At 51.2% G+C, this 15468-nt stretch overlaps 1 protein-coding gene across 3 annotated transcripts in view; it reads right to left on the bottom strand.

Moving 5' to 3' along the window:
- The window catches only part of SAMD4A (sterile alpha motif domain containing 4A), a gene marked incomplete at its 5' end in the record, with an annotated part of 229801 nt that overhangs the window by 8638 nt on the left and 205695 nt on the right, over nt 1-15468 (bottom strand). For all 3 annotated transcript variants that reach the window (XM_079701092.1, XM_079701094.1, XM_079701093.1), the window contains 3 exons: nt 5515-5641; nt 6980-7181; nt 11478-11596. In XM_079701092.1, coding sequence (XP_079557218.1) covers nt 5515-5641; nt 6980-7181; nt 11478-11596 — 448 coding nt within the window. The remainder of the gene's footprint in view (nt 1-5514; nt 5642-6979; nt 7182-11477; nt 11597-15468) is intronic.

Below are 15468 nucleotides of genomic sequence, written 5' to 3'. Positions count from 1 at the left end.
CAGATCCGTGGCATCTCCCTGCACACATGAGACAGAGGGAGACCAGACGGGTGAAGAGCAGCTTTCCATCTCGGCTGGAAGCCCTCAGCCACGGGTGGCTTGGTGGGCAGAGCTCTCCATGCCCCGACTGAGCGTGTGGGCAGCTCCTGCCCACAGGTCCACTTGGACCACAGGCCTACTCTTGTCCTTGCTCCTGCTCAGCCTGGGGGCTCATCGCGTTTATCCTGGGCCCCCAGCTGTAATGGACCAGGCAGGTGTAGCTTCGAGTCTTCGGGAGGGCAAAAAGGATAGACTCTGAGCCTTCTGTCCTGTGGCCTGAGCAGGCCTGTTGCCTTAGCTCGGATGGCATCTCTGAGTACGAGGGATTCTTCCCCTCCCCATCAGACCCTTCCAGTATTTAGGATGTATTTGAGGATCCCCAGTTCTAGGATGCCCAAAGTCTAGGCTGACGTGGGACTTTCAAATCGTGCCTTTTCAGAAGTCCCACAAGAACAAGGACCGCCATTCAGGCCCAGGGTCAAGAGGATTCTGGAAGGAAGCAGCGCCCATCCCTAATGAGGTGTTGCTGCAGGGTCCATCTGGGGGACCCCCACGTGGCTTTTCCTTGGCCGAAGCAGCCATTGCAGCTGAGTCTCACGGCTGTGGCACCTGAAGTGTCCTGCCGCTCTCTCCAAGTCCCTGAGGCTGAGGTAGAGAGGCCAATGTTTTTAGGACTTTAGAATAAGAAACAAGTTGGGGCATTCTAGGAAAAACTTTGGGAATCCCACTTTGCCAACGACAGCTGAGGCCACTCTGCTGAGTAAACCAGGAGGGCTTTGAGTCTGGTTGAGTGAGAAGTGGGTGGCTGGAAGGCGAGAAATGAGGAAAGTCAGGCTCTTGAGGAAGGGGCAGGGAATGCAGGAGTGGGAGCTACACAACTGTGATGAGGGGAGGAAGGAAGATAAAGGGAAGGTGGGAACCAAGAGGAAAGGGGGAAAATGGTGTCAAAAAGAAAAGGGATCAGTGCGGGCAGGGAAATGGGCCGATGCGGCCGTGCAGAGCTGGTAGTGGTGGGCAGGCGGCAGGGAACACAGGTACGCAGTTGCTCCCTGAATCTGCTGTGGGGAATGGAGCTCTTCTCTGGGGACCTCACAACTAGACCTGCAGAACTAAGTGCTATGGAAATCCTATGGGACCCACATTTTCACAAAAAATGATGAGGAGGGCTTCCCTGGTGGCGCAGTGGCTGAGAGTCCGTCTGCCGATGCAGGGGACACGGGTTTGTGCCCCGGGCCGAGAAGATCCCACATGCCGTGGGCCATGGCCGCTGAGCCTGCGCGTCCGGAGCCTCTGCTCCACAACGGGAGAGGCCGCAACAGTGAGAGGCCCGCGTACCGCAAAAAAAAAAAATGATGAGGAGACTATGGTACACGACACTATTGTACCATCTTGCCCCAAGTCGGTCTCTCTGAATTTGGCTCTCAGAAGCAGTGGGGCACAGACCCAGCTGGGCTCTTGGCTGTGATAGAACTGATTCATTTGCCAACCTCCCTGGCCCATTCTCTGTCCGTCCTGAGCAGGGCTGTTTGCCTTGGATTACTAGAAGGAGGGAGCAAATGTTGATCAGGTACTCTAAGTGGGTCCCTGTTCTGGCCTCTGCTTCTGCGGGGCGGGGCAGCCCCTTGCACCCCCCCAGTAGAGCCAGTGCACTGACGGCACTCCCCCTCTCCCCTCTCTTCCTAAAGGCAGTTCTCTGGAAGGAGTCTGAAACTCACTCACACTAAGGAGAAGGGAATGATAACCGCTTTGTGCCCTACGCTCCCAGGTGTTCTAATGATGGAAGGATTCCAGTCATGAGCCGCTGCATAGGGGAGGTTTGCGATGCAGAACAGATGTGTCACATCATGAACTGCTGCCAGGTAAGGCACTGCCTTACCCATCTCACATCTGGGTGGTCCAGCACCAAAGGTAGTTTGCACATGGTTTTGTGCAAGGGAAGGACGGGGTCCCCTGTGAGGCTGCCCCGTCTACCTTTCTCCATGCTTTTCCTTTGAAGTCAGCTGCTGGTCCCCTCTGCCCTTTCCCGTCAGGCCCTCTAGGTGGCGGGGAGCCTCCGTGGCCTCCTAGTGTCACACCAGGGCTGCTCTGAGATCCTCTCTGATCCCACGGGTGGCGGAGCCCGGGGCAGCAGGGTCTGCTTCCAAGATAAGGTGTCATTCTGCGAGCAGTTTCCAAACTAATTTTCCAGTTGGGAAAACACCCTACCTCTCGGAGGAATATGATCCCTCTCACCAGGTGCCACCCTGATTTTGAGCTCGTCACCCCCCGGTGATGGTATCAGACCCTGTCCTCCTCTCTCTGGGAGGACCAGCTTCGTGTTTCTTACTCATCCCACAGGCCAGCAAGAGGCAACAATCACCGATGGCTCTCCTGGCTTGTCCTGGGAAACATCTCAAATCTGTCCACATGAGAATGAAGTGAAGAACCACCCCTCCTGCCCTGGCCTCCAAGGGGCCCATGGATTCTGTAGGTCCAGGAAAGAAAGAAGTGTCTCGCAAATTCAAGCAAGGTGACTGATGAATTGATATACAACTTGGAGGCTGGTTCTAGCCCCCAGGCTTTTCTTTATTCTTTGGAGACATTCCATCATCTTGATGGGATTATTTTAAGTTTATAGAACCCAAACTTCCTTAGTATTGTAGTCTTCAAGATTTGCTCAGATGAGTCAAAATGGGTGCTTTAAAGACATCTAATGGCCAGGAGGAAACCACTATGTTGGAATGTAGCACAGTTTTCTGAGTATTTAATTTTGGGTTGGTCGCACATCTCTATTCCACTTTGTGTTCACAATTACTATTGCTTGTGTAAAGATGAAAGCCACTTTCTGCCTTCCTGATTTCTGCCTACCTGATGTGATGCTTATGGTCTAGTCCCAGCCCCTGGCCCTCAGGCCCTAGATGCAAAGCCTGAGGAGGAACTTTCTGCGCCCATGGGGGGTACTTTCTGCAGCCTGCTTTCCCTTTAGCCAGGGATCCTGGGTCACAGCTGTGCCCTGCCTTGTCCTTCATGGCCATGTCTCAGGAATAGCCACGCCACATGGGCCAAGGGTGCTGGGCAGGACTTAGGAGTGGCTTCTGCTGAGCCCTAACCAGGGTATTTGCAATCAGGAAATATGGAGCAGTCCTGTCTCCGTGCCGTGGTTACTAGAAATGCCGTGCCTCATCAGGGCCTTGCTGGAAGTGGGTTTGTCATGCTCGGGTGAGAGGTTAATTAAAACAACAACAATAACCCAAGGGTTCTAGAGTTCTAAGTCCAGTATGTGAAGAATATTATTGAGAGACTTGCAGATAACTACCAGGAAAACTGAAAAGAGTTGGAAGTGCTGCTTCTGGAGATGGGACTATGGGCTGGGAGGGGAGGGCAGGGGGAGTCATTTTCTCTTACAAGCTGTTTGGTATTATTTGATTCTTTAACTATGGGAACAAGAGGCTTCATGGGAAGAGGGTGGAAACAATCTTAGGGCCATAGCTGACCTGAGCATAAGCCACTGTTCAGCACTGCTGTATAACAGCAGAGGGGAAACATAGTGCAGATGGGGGATTCATATCAACAGACCAAATGGTTCTTCTCCCAGGGATGGCCCAGCTCTTCCTGGTGGGCCTGGTCTGCCCAATTGAGATGGGGGACAAAGGGGATGACTGAGGACTTGGAAGAGAGCTGCAGGGAGGAAAAAAGAGGTAGGAAAGAATGGAGAAGTCTACAAGTATGTGAGGATTGGAAGAGAGTGGTCGGCTACGCGAGGGCTCCCGTGAGGTTGCCCGGTGGCTGGGCTGCAGTCCTGGGGCTGAGGTCAGGGTGAACTATTCATTTAAGGTGAAAGGTCTCGTGCCCAGGATGTCTTCAAATCTTGTCCAGATTCTCTTTTTACTGAGAATGGATTATACATAATTCTACATGAAAACAGAGGCTGGGACTAAATGACCCAGGGAGAAGGCCTTCACAACCCCCAAATTTTATCAAGTATTTCTTCCTGGGAAGAAAAATAGCAAGTATCAAAATGAAGAAAAGGCGCTTTAAAACAAAAATGAACAAATAGGTATAGAGTCCTAGAAGTCAAGAAGCAACTTATTATTTTTTTTTTTTGCGGTACGCGGGCCTCTCACTGCCGTGGCCTCTCCCGTTGTGGAGCACAGGCTCCGGACGCGCAGGCTCAGCGGCCATGGCTCACAGGCCCAGCCGCTCCACGGTATGTGGGATCTTCCCGGACCGGGGCACGAACCCGCGTCCCCTGCATCGGCAGGCGGACTCTCAACAACTGCACCACCAGGGAAGCCCGTCAAGAAGCAACTTTAAACCAGCCTCTGGACTATGTGGACGTCCCGTCCTTTCCTGACATACCTTATGCCCTGGTGGCTCCCTGCAATCAGCCCCCGCCCTTCTCCTCGGTGGCCTCTCCTCCTCCAGCCTGCCTTGCCTTCACTCCTCCATGTTTAGCCCTGTCTGACGCCCCCTGCTCAAAATCTTTTATCGATTCCCCACTGAGAGCAGCTGGAGTCTGAGCTCCTCGGCCTTGGATTCAGGGTCCCACCTTTGGCTGCAGTCTTTCCAGCTCCCTCCGTCTACTCGCCGCTACTTCAGCCTGACCCCTCTGCCGAGCCGCCGTGGGACTCGCTGTGGGACTTGATACCCTTGCAGTCTTGCTCTCTTAGCTCCTTCTGCTTGCAACTCCACCCTCCTCTTTCCATCCCTTCACCCTCTGCTCCCTGAAGCTCACCTATGGCTCTAAGAAGCTTCCTTGCCCACCCGGGCCACAGTGACATTTCCCCTCAAACTCCTATAAGACATGGTACAGAGCACGTCTACCCAGGGTGAGGACCTTCCTCTAGGTGCAATCCATGTAGTAATTGCTTGTGGGGCTTTGCATTACTCATGGAGTCTAAGAGGTCACCGTCTGCACAGAAAAACGTGCAGGCATCTGTTGGCTGTATGTAATTCTGGCTACTCTGTTTGAGGAGGCGTGGTCAAAGGTGAAATTGACACGAGGTGCACCAAGCTGCTCTTTAACCAAGTAAAGGGAAGATGGCTGGATCAGCGGTCACGTGTGCAAGGAACTCCCAAACCAGGGGGAGGTCTCTCAGCATCAGCACTGTCAAGTTTTCTTTCCCTGTCTCACTATCTACACATTCTCCCACGTATATACCAGCGACACACACACTACACATGAAACGCCTCCCAACTCCCCCCTGAAAACTCCCCAGTAATATGTCTGGGTGCATCAATCTAGAAATGTAACTAGGATCAAAAACACCCCCAACAGATCGCAACCAACTCGAGCTCCGTGTGCTGGCTCCCAGCCAACCAGCCGCTATTCACGCTGGCAAGGCACCGTTTAAAAAAGGAAAGGCTTCTATAAGCTCAAAAGAATGCATGGTGACAGTTGAGGCTAAGCACTTTCTGCCTGGGTTCACTGGGGCATCTGTTTTGGCGACCTGGCCTCCCCGAGAGGAGAGCGAGGGATGGAGGGCCGGGTCCTACCTGGCTGCTGGAACATCAGCATATTCTGTGGCGAAGTGTGCACAGGCAGCGAGCGGGTCCTTTGGACTGAGCTGTGGGTGCGGCTTGGCATGCTGTTGCTGCCCCCGGGGTTGGCGAACCAGAGGTTCTAGGGAGAAACACGAAAGCAGAACCCGTTAGTCTGGACACCTGGGGGGGCCCCCCAGCCAGAATCCAGGAGGCAAGTACCCTGGGAGGACTCTGCTAACTTCTGGGAAAGGGCTTATAGGCCAGCGCAATCCATCTGCTTACTTAGAGAGAGGGGCTTTCGATTCCGTTCAATCCCCCCCTTCCCCCCGGCGAAACGTCCTCAGCCCCAGCCTCCTCTCTAAGCCTCAGCTTAATCTGGACACCAACCTCCCTTGCTAGCTCCAAAACTCTTTTTATCCCTTCTGTTGCCTTTGCTTTTCCTATCACTTTTCTAGGAAATGGGGGGAGTTCTATAAATGTCTGCGACGAAGAGCACAAACTATTTCAGGGCTCTCATTTGATTTTCTCTGTGAGATTCTTACAATTTACTACAAAGCAAGGAGGAGAAAAAAGAACCTCTCAGCTGGCAAAGAGCTGGCACAACTCAGCTTGTGTGTTTATTATTACGCGGGTGTCCTAGCAGTGATTTCCTCTTGGACCCATCTGGGGGCTTCCCACAATGGTCAGAGAGTGGGGCTTTTTCCTACCCTGTGCTGCTTCCCTGGGGGGAGTGAATCCTGCCTGTCTTGCCAGGAACTGTTTCCTGTTTTTTAAATCAAGCTCTCATCCCTTAGTTTCTCGTGACAACCCAGAACCTCAGACTCACTTGGTGTCCCTCTAACCCCAGCCCCGACCTGCAGAGTCCCCACAAAGCAGGTGCTACATAGGTGGGAGGCGCTGGGTGGGAGGGCGGGAGTACTGGGACGAGGACCCAGGGCACAGGGGTTGTGGCTCTAAATCCCACGGCGAGAATCTCTGGGCAGCCTGGTCTTGACCGCCTGAGAATGTTTCAATTCTCCCTCTGACAGCCTTTCTCAGGCTCCTTCCTGTGGGTTCTCCACCACAGCTGGGACCATGACAAAGGAGCTATTTGCCTCAGATAAAAAGGCTAAGAAAGCCCTTAGATGCTCTGGAAGCCAAATTTGGAAGGCAGTGGGATCTGCTGGGGCAGGTCAAGGATCAAGGCAAAGAAAAAACAGGTCTTGCATTTCTTCCTAAAGGCCCTCCGTGTGCAGGGCCCACAAGGTTAAGGCGGTCGTGGGGCAGCCTAAATAAATCCCCACGAACCCAGTTGCTGCTGTGGCCTCGCTTTGTCTTCCCGAGAAACAGTGCAAACGACCTCTGAGCCACAGGGACAACTGTCCTCAGTCTAGCCTCCCTGGGCCTCTCCTCTCGCCTTGGGGTTGCCTGGGGGGACGTCTGGAGCCTCAGGCCCTGAGCTGGGCCTGCCCACCCTCCTCCCCGGGGCCGAGCAGACCTGTCTTCCTTGTTTCATGATGGTGGGGTTGGCTGCGGTGTTGCGCTGGGTGGAGCTGACGAATCCGCTGGTGCCCAGGAGGCCAAGGCGGGCGGAAGGGACGTTCCGGGAGGGGATCTGGTACTGGCGTGGGTTCCGTCTGCCCATGCCGCCGCCCACAGAGCCAGTCGTCGGGAGGGAGTTGGACTGCCCGAAGCCGCGGCTGTGAGAGCCAAGAGGAAAGAACAGGGGCCATCAGTCTCCCTCAGCCCTTCCCAACCCCCGGGCTGCCAGCAGGATGCCTCCTTGGGGTCTGCTCACATGTTGACCATTATGAGGTCTACAGGGGTCAGGATTCTATGACTAAATGACAGCTAACATCTGAGAGCTAACATCACGTGCACCGCCCTGGGACTTTGATGTTGATTCTTCAATCCTCACGACAATCCTATGAAGTAGGCACTCTATCTCCATTTACAGCTGGAGAAGTAAAACAGAGAGCTTAATCATTTCTCAAAGGTCACACAGCCATTGGGGGGCAGTGCAGGAATACGAGCCCAGAAGGTTAACCCGTGTGCTCTACAGCCTTCTTCCACCGTGTCACGGGCCCTGAGTACTCACGTTCCCGTCAAGAGGCCACACAGTAAGAAAGCGGCAGAGCCAGGATCTGTGCCCCTTCCTTCAGACCACAGTCTGGTTCTGATGTCTGTCTGTCCAGCAGACTTGGAAGGAGTGGCCTCTGAGCCCCACTACGCCGTAAGCTCCATGAGAAAAAGGATGGTGTCTGTCCTTATCAATCCTGCAGGTCCCTCCTGCCTGGATCAGCTCCTGGCAGTAAATGCAGGTGGAGTGAACGAATGAGTGAGTCTCTGGCATTATAATCACCTCTCCAAATGGGAGAGCTGACCCCATGTCTAGGGCTCTGACTCCAGGTGAAGAGGAGGGATATGAGAAGGAAGATGATGATGTTTGCAATCACTCTGGACCTAGGACACCGACTGTTCCCCACTCCTCAGGCCCTCCCCACAGAAAGACCCGGAGGTCACAGGCTTCGCCTGGGTCCACACAGGGAGGCGGCCGCGGACCCGTGGCATCGTGCTCAGACACCGTGCTCCCACTGGTCTGGTGAGCTCAGTGCTGAAGAACTCGTCCTCTCCAGCAGGCCTCAAGTTCTGGGAGGGTGCACAGCAGCCAGCAGGGTTTCAGGAACCAGCACATTCTTTCCAAGAAGAGTCAGCTTTAGTCATTCACCGATGTTTCAGTCAAAATGCTTTACCTCCGATGGCCACAAGATGGAATAGACTTGCTTTCCCAGCCACACAGGGGAGGTTTGTACCAAGCCTGTGTGGAGACTCCAGGAGACAGGGCTGACGTAGTTTAACCAGATGATGGGGAGGGGAGGTGCTGCAAAACAGTTATTTCCTGAGGGAGAAAGGGGTGTTTGTGTGTGTGCGCGCATGTGTGTGTGGTGGGGTGGAGCATCTAAGTCATCAGCACAGTTGATCTCAGAAAGTGTCTCTTCCTTCAAATTCCTAAATTTCCTGGGGGTGGGGTGGGGAGCAGGGAAGAGAATGCCACGGTGAGCTGGTGGCAACTGATTTCTGGGCTATGTTTTTCCACTTCTAGGCTTTTGTGACCCAAAAGAATGGTTCCCGATTCCAGTCAGAGGCTCATGTACACGTGGTGAGAAGGACACTCACGGATTCTAGGGCTCTTGGTTTATCTCATTCTTTCCCCCATTCTCCCCCTTTCTTCCTTCTTTTACTAAGGTTTAAAATGTTTGGTTTGAAAGAAGAAATTCGGGCCCAGAGGAGTCGAAGTAATCTCAAGGGATGGAATAGACCCCTCTGGAGTATGGACAACATGTGACAGGTGGACACAAGGATCAGGGGGCTGTTTTTTTTGGGGGGGGTTTGTTTTTTAAACTATGAAAACTAGTCCTTTGGTTTTTGGAGTCAGAATTTTGGCCACCTGGTATGATGATTTAGTATTCTCCGAAGATTTTTCCTTATTTAGTGCAGACAGCTTTTTTGCTCATCTTCCTTTTTGGTTGGATTTTTTAAAAGTTATTTCATATGCAAAACAGAGCAGTCAGCGAGTGATGCTAAAATGATTTGTGCTTCCAGGCAGGCAAGACTATATTCTTAAGCAATATAATGTAGGCAGAGGATTCTGTAATGGGACATTTAGTCACGGGAGAAACGTGGACTCCTAAAGTTAGCATTCACAGAGCTGGTAGAGCCCAGAACATTTTGGGGATAGGCCGGATGGAGGGGAGAATTTGGTTAGGCCGTCGAATGATGGTGGATCTCATCATGGTGTCCTAAACTTGGTTATTACAAAGTCAGGCTTATTGAGGGTTGCCACTGCTGGTAACTAGAGTGAAAGCTTAAGTCACTTAAGATCACGAGGCTTAATGAAATAATCATTCTTTCTAGGGAGAGAACAAAGTGACAAACGTGAGTTTTCGTTTCTCATTCTCTAGCTCTGCCCATCTGTGTCTTTCTGTGCTTTCCTGAATCTAACCAACTGAGTTCATTTCCTTGAAATGCATGAAAAGACTGATAAAATAACATTAATAAGAACCAATTAATTTGGGATTTGTGGTAATTCAAGGAGGGCCTGGGCTGCAGTTACTTTTGTATTATGGGAAAAACAGGTCTTCAAAGCAAATTAGTAGCATAAAAAGGTCCCAGAGGTAATATTTATGAGAATGAGTTATTTTCTGGAGCTTCAGCAACTTCCAGTTGAACATCCATAATTGATGACTGAATTCATTCTGATCTAATCAATAAAAGGAGGACCAACCTGGCAAACCTTGGGTTAGCCCAATTCAAGCATCAGTTAATAACACTGTAGAGGAGTCAAGGTTAAGGGGAACAGTGATGTGGACCAAGGACAGAGCAGGGCAGACAGAAGCAGCGGATGGCACTTTGTGGGGGGGAAGAGCAAAGAGCTTGAAAGCTCTGTTTTCATCTTCAACTTCTGAATTCCTTCCTCCTCTTGGAACTTGTCTCCCAAGCGCCTGGTGTTGCAAGAGGGGTCCGGATCTTCCTCCTCTTTCTTGGGGGTTTTGCTGACCTTACGAGAAGAGGGAGAGCCTGGGAAGGGGGCAGCCCCAGGGAAGAAGGCTAAGGAGCAGGGCTCGCCTTTCATCTGGGCCCCCAGGAATCCTCAGGGTGCACGGGTGGTCCAGCCCAACCCTCCAGGGAGGCTTGGGGCCAAGGAGCTGGCAATAGAGTATTGTTTTGTCTGACTGTCTTTTCTGCACATCATCCGGGGACCAGGAGAGCTGCCCGGCAACCGCAGTGGTTAAGAGCACTGACTCTGGAGCTGACGCTGGCCTGCCTGGTACAAATCCCGGATGCCACTGCCTCCCAACTCTTCTGTAAATTGGGGTTGATAATAGCACCTCTACCTCATATGGCTGTTGCAAGGATTAAATGTATTAATCTTCTTAAGTGCTTGGATACCCACTTGGCACAAAGTACATGCTAAATGTTTGTTTAATAAATAGCTGTGCTATGTATGCTGGAATATGATAACACTTCAATTTTTACATTAATCTTCAATGAAGACTTTTCACAAATTCCAACTGGCCTTATCTCCCTGAAGTAATTTATAAAACAGTGATGTTTCAAGGCACACTTATGCAAATAAATGCCCAACATTTTAACACAGACAGAGCTTCCACATATGCACTGAGAAATGAATTCAGAACTTGCTAGGTGCAAGCGAAAAAAATGAGTATTTAATCTGCTCATGTTGAAAAAAGTAAAATAGAATGTTGATTTTTCAGCATATCTGCATCATCAGCATTCCCTTGTCCCCCCCAAACTCCCTGTCATTGTTCAAGGCTTCACTGTACCCCTCCCCGTGATTCCTCCCCCAGATTGTCACTGTAATTCACCTTTAATATGCAATTAGATTCCTCAATTTAAAACCAGATTAAGGTAATGGATTCTAAAGTACAACGAGGCTTATTTTTAACTGCATCCAAGAAGCTGAAGTACTATGAAAAATCAAGAATGGTACGGCTCCACTCTTAGATTGCAGCTCAGACCAAAATAGACTAGCACTGGGCTCCTCACCCTGCCACCAACTATAATTAGCTTGTCTGCAGCCAGAAGGGAGAAAAAATTACACTACCACTTAAGGTGCGGAGAGAACAACCCGTTTGTGTCCTTTCAGAGCCCCCTGTTGTGGATAAACCACCAGGTGTTTTGTGGGCATTCATTAAATCGTATCCACTCCCCACTCGATGCCCATCCAGACTAATACCGTCATTTTGACCATGTAAACTGAGTTGCCACAGATCACATTCAGCTCTTCCTCTGGGAATTCTTTCCCTCTACAGCTTTTTCCCAACCCCACCTGTTTAAGGAATGCGATCTGGACTTGTCATAGGGCGCCCTGATAAACAAGGAATGATGCCCTGTGTAGTCCTGCCCCTGGAACCTAAGCAGACAGTGAGGTACTGGAACCACCATGCAGTACAAAGACTGAAATCCCAACATACTTTCTTTGCTGTCGATATCCTGATATGTCTAGAAGGGTTTTCCGAGGGAAAGACCGAAAGAGCTTCTGCACCTGCTGTTTCCATGACAACAATCGTTTTTTCTGTGTCTCTGTAAATGCCTGCAAAACAAACAGGATTTTTTAATGGGTGACGCAGCCTGGCATTAGAGGGAGAAACACGCGATTAATCGGGGAAACATTGGAGTCCTGCAGCTGCCTTTTCTTCACCTTGTTTCCAACCTGCTCCAAACAGCAGTCAGTTTTATTTGGGCACTGCCTGTACTGAAAATTCAAGTTATTTGACATTGGAGGTGCCTGGTAAGGTACATGCATTAAGCTTTCTTTTTTTTTTTTGTGGTACGTGGGCCTCTGTGTCCCCTGCATCGGCAGGCGGACTCTCAACCACTGCGCCACCAGGGAAGCCCCGCATTAAGCTTTTGACAACCTCGTTTTTGGTTGCATTTCTGGCAGATCCATACCCACTTTCCACTTTCCCCTGACTCCACTCTGGACTCTGTTTATTAACCAAGAATGAATTGCAAAATTGATTGTTGACTACTCGGGCTTTTAAAGGCATTTTCATAATCCATGGAAATGCTAAACCACTCCAAAAAATCAATCTGCTTGACGGTGTGTGTTCACCCTGGAGTGGTCTGTGGGGCTTCAGAAAAGGGAATGTACTCTCGGCGTGTCTGGCCTCTGCTGAGAAATCTCCAGTTAAAGGGCCCCATGCTCTATACAACCCCAGTGCACCATTCCTCACCTAAATTTTGTCTAAGGTTTAGGAAAATGGGTAGATCTGATGCCTTCTCAAGTCTTTTCTAGTAAAATTGGTGTTTGGGGATGCTTTACCTACTACTGCTCCATACGTAATGCACTCTCACCTATATCATGTGTCTTTGTGTGTACAGTCTATGTACTCAAGCGAAGCCCAGGGAAGGACTTCACAGGGGCTATGAGACCCCAAGGCGGGGACTCTCAAATTCATGATATATTAGGATCCCCCCAGGATACTGTTAAAATGCAGATTGCTGAACCTCCTCTCCCCACCAGAGCCTGATTTCATAGATATGGAGAGGAGTCTAGGGGGTTTGTGTTTGCAGCAAGTGCCCTGGGAATTCTGCTGCAGATAGGCCATGGCCATGTAGTATTCTAGATGGTGAGGACCCCACATGCAATATAGGAAACCCCTGTCAAGTGCCTAGAACTGTGGTCCACGCACTGTCATAAATCCACCGGATCTGACTGATTAGCAATAACAGTGATGGAGATACCATACCCAAGTAGTTCTGTCAATAAAGCATGAAATACTTTAAGCAGAAATAAATGAATACTTAGAGTAACAGACTATATGTCTGTTTCCCATAAAGGAAACAGATTCCTTAAACAGACAGAAAAAAATGACAGCTTTATTTTCTTCCAATGACATTTCATCTTTAAGGACCTGAACCCAGGAGAGTTATGTGAACAAAAGCAAGAAGACGTTAGTCATATTGTGGAAAAGCTACTGACGACTTGCCAACCCCTTCCTCCTGGCTGACCTTAGCCAGACGCCACTGAGCACAGTCATCAAGAGGGACTTCCCCAGCAGGCACTCAGTGCCCCGTTAGAGAAAAATGTGCTGACACGCCTTAAGGTGCATGGTGGAGGGTCTCACGGCTAAAAGGTGAGGATGTGGTTCTCCTCTGTGGTCCCTCTCACTTGCTGGTGATGCTCAGTGAGTGTCCAGCTATATAGGAATAGCTCCAAAAACTGCAAAAGTCAAGCATTTCTGCTAGACTAATAAAGGGATGGGTAGATTCTGCTTCTGACCAGCTTATTCAGTGAGGACACAAGATGCAGGTGCGCTGGTCAAGATGACTTGGGGAGGAGAGGAGAGTCCAGCCTAGTGGGTCAGTGGAAGCCTCTGGATGCAAATGGGCAGGGCTTGAATCCCTGCACGTTTTTTTTTTTTTTTGCGGCACGCGGGCCTCTCACTGTTGTGGCCTCTCCCATTGCGGAGCACAGGCTCTGGACGCGCAGGCTCAGCGGCCATGGCTCACGGGCCCAGCCACTCCATGTGGGATCCTCCCGGACCGGGGCACGAACCCGCGTCCCCTGCATTGGCAGGAGGACTCTCAACCACGGCGCCACCAGGGAAGCCCCCCCTGCACATCTTTATGCAAGTTACTCTACCTGAGACTCAGCTCCTTCTAAAACCTCAGGTTAATAATACATCATCAAAGGGATCTTATAAGGATTAAATGAAATTCACACACGAAGGGCACTTAGAATACTCAGAACATGCCTGGCTCTTCGTCATGGTTCACTGTGTGCTGCCCACAGACACTTGACTAGGTTTTTCGGTTGCATGGACCAGCCCTTTGGTGGCGGCATATGAATGTCCATCACATTCATAAGGTTTGGTATTTAACCACGGCCTTAAACTCCAACCAATGACTTCGAGGTCTCAAAACTACAACATTGAGCTGGTCTGGAGCCCACCTGAGTTTCCAAGTGACAAAGGAGTATATGGCTCACTTTACAGATGTGCATTCAAAGTGCTTCCAGGGACACTGGTTCATATGTGACATCTCCCATGGTGGCAAAGAGTACCCAAGAAGATGGAAATGTTTATGCCCCCTCAGAGAGGTCAGCTCATCCACTCAGCCGCGGGGCAACAGGCTCACATAGTTGGGGCTGCAGAAGGGAACGGGCCCCTTAGGAGTGCTGAGTGTGTGGCTGTTCCTCTCAGTCCTGGGAGCTGCAGCTGGGAGGCTTGGAGAGGAGCTAGACCATGGCTGGTAATGAGTGATTTCTGAGAGCTGTGTGTGCCTGCAAATAGCACTCAGTTGTGGGAGCTCTGCTATCGGCTGGGATGCCAGCGCCTCACCTCAGCCCGCGCCAGACAGCTCTGGGTTGCGCTGGCAGCAGCTTCCTCGGGGGCTGGAGGGGAAGGAAGACTCCACACTCCAGAATGCCCAGACACAGCCGGTCAGCCACTTCTGAGTTCTCTGTCCCTGTCAGGCCCAGACCCATATGTCTGTCTGGATGAAGATGTGTCCTACAGCTCTTGTGGCTGGATTACAAGGGTCATAAAGGGGGCAAGAGCTCGTCTTCCCAGAACCTTCTCAAGACGGCAAGGAGGTGAGAAGCCTGGGCTTATAGTCCAGGAGACGAAGCGACTGGTCTCAGAAATAAGACTCAGAACTTTCCTGTCCTTTTACTCCTCTAGGGAGTTGGCTCCTTTGTCCCTGGGGAGGAAGGAAGGTGTCTCTGCAGTCAACACCCTCCCATCCACTGGCTAAAGAACAGCAAGATCGGGCTGTGAAAGGGAGCCCTGTGTCTCGGAGCCCCAGTGAGTCTTCAGTCCAGATGGAGGCTGTGCCTCGACAGGGCCTTGCAGGGAGGGTGGGTTCTGCATGCACAGAATAACCCGAGGCTGTGTAAAATTATTCAAACGTGTTTCCTCTACTCAAACTCAAATCATAAAAAGCCTCACACACCATTTTCCCTCCCGAAGCAGAGAGCAGGCCCCTCCATCCTGACACGAATGCAGGCAAGCAGACAGGGCACAAGCTCCTTTCTGCCCGTGACTCCCGTCAATGACGCACCCCCTCCACTGCAGTCAGGGGAGATGAGCCCACACGGGGCCACCCTGGCACCTGTCACTTGGAGCTCCAGGGAGGAAAAGGGGAAAGACACAGAAAGGAGAGCCAGGATGCCCAGGGAGGGCATGCACGACGGCAGGAAAGGGAGAAGCACCAGGCCACAGCGTCGGGGCTGGCGTGGACCAATTAGGAAGCTACTGCACCATCCAACGGAGGCAGCTGGAGGACTCGTTACTTTGTCTCCTGGGCTCAGTAGACTGGAGGCGAGGTGGGAGGGAACTTGTCCTCCAGTACCTTCAAGGCTCAGTGCTGAGCGTGGGTGTGGAAGAGGAAGCAGGGTTCCGGTTTGCTTTTCCAGAAATGTAAATGCTCCCCTGATCAGACCCCGCTGAAGCCTACTCC

Source organism: Hyperoodon ampullatus, assembly GCF_949752795.1.
Source record: "Hyperoodon ampullatus genome assembly, chromosome: 3".
In the NCBI taxonomy this organism is placed as follows: domain Eukaryota; kingdom Metazoa; phylum Chordata; class Mammalia; order Artiodactyla; family Ziphiidae; genus Hyperoodon; species Hyperoodon ampullatus.
Note: the sequence above shows the minus strand (reverse complement) of the source record. Positions and strands in the feature narration are given on the sequence as shown.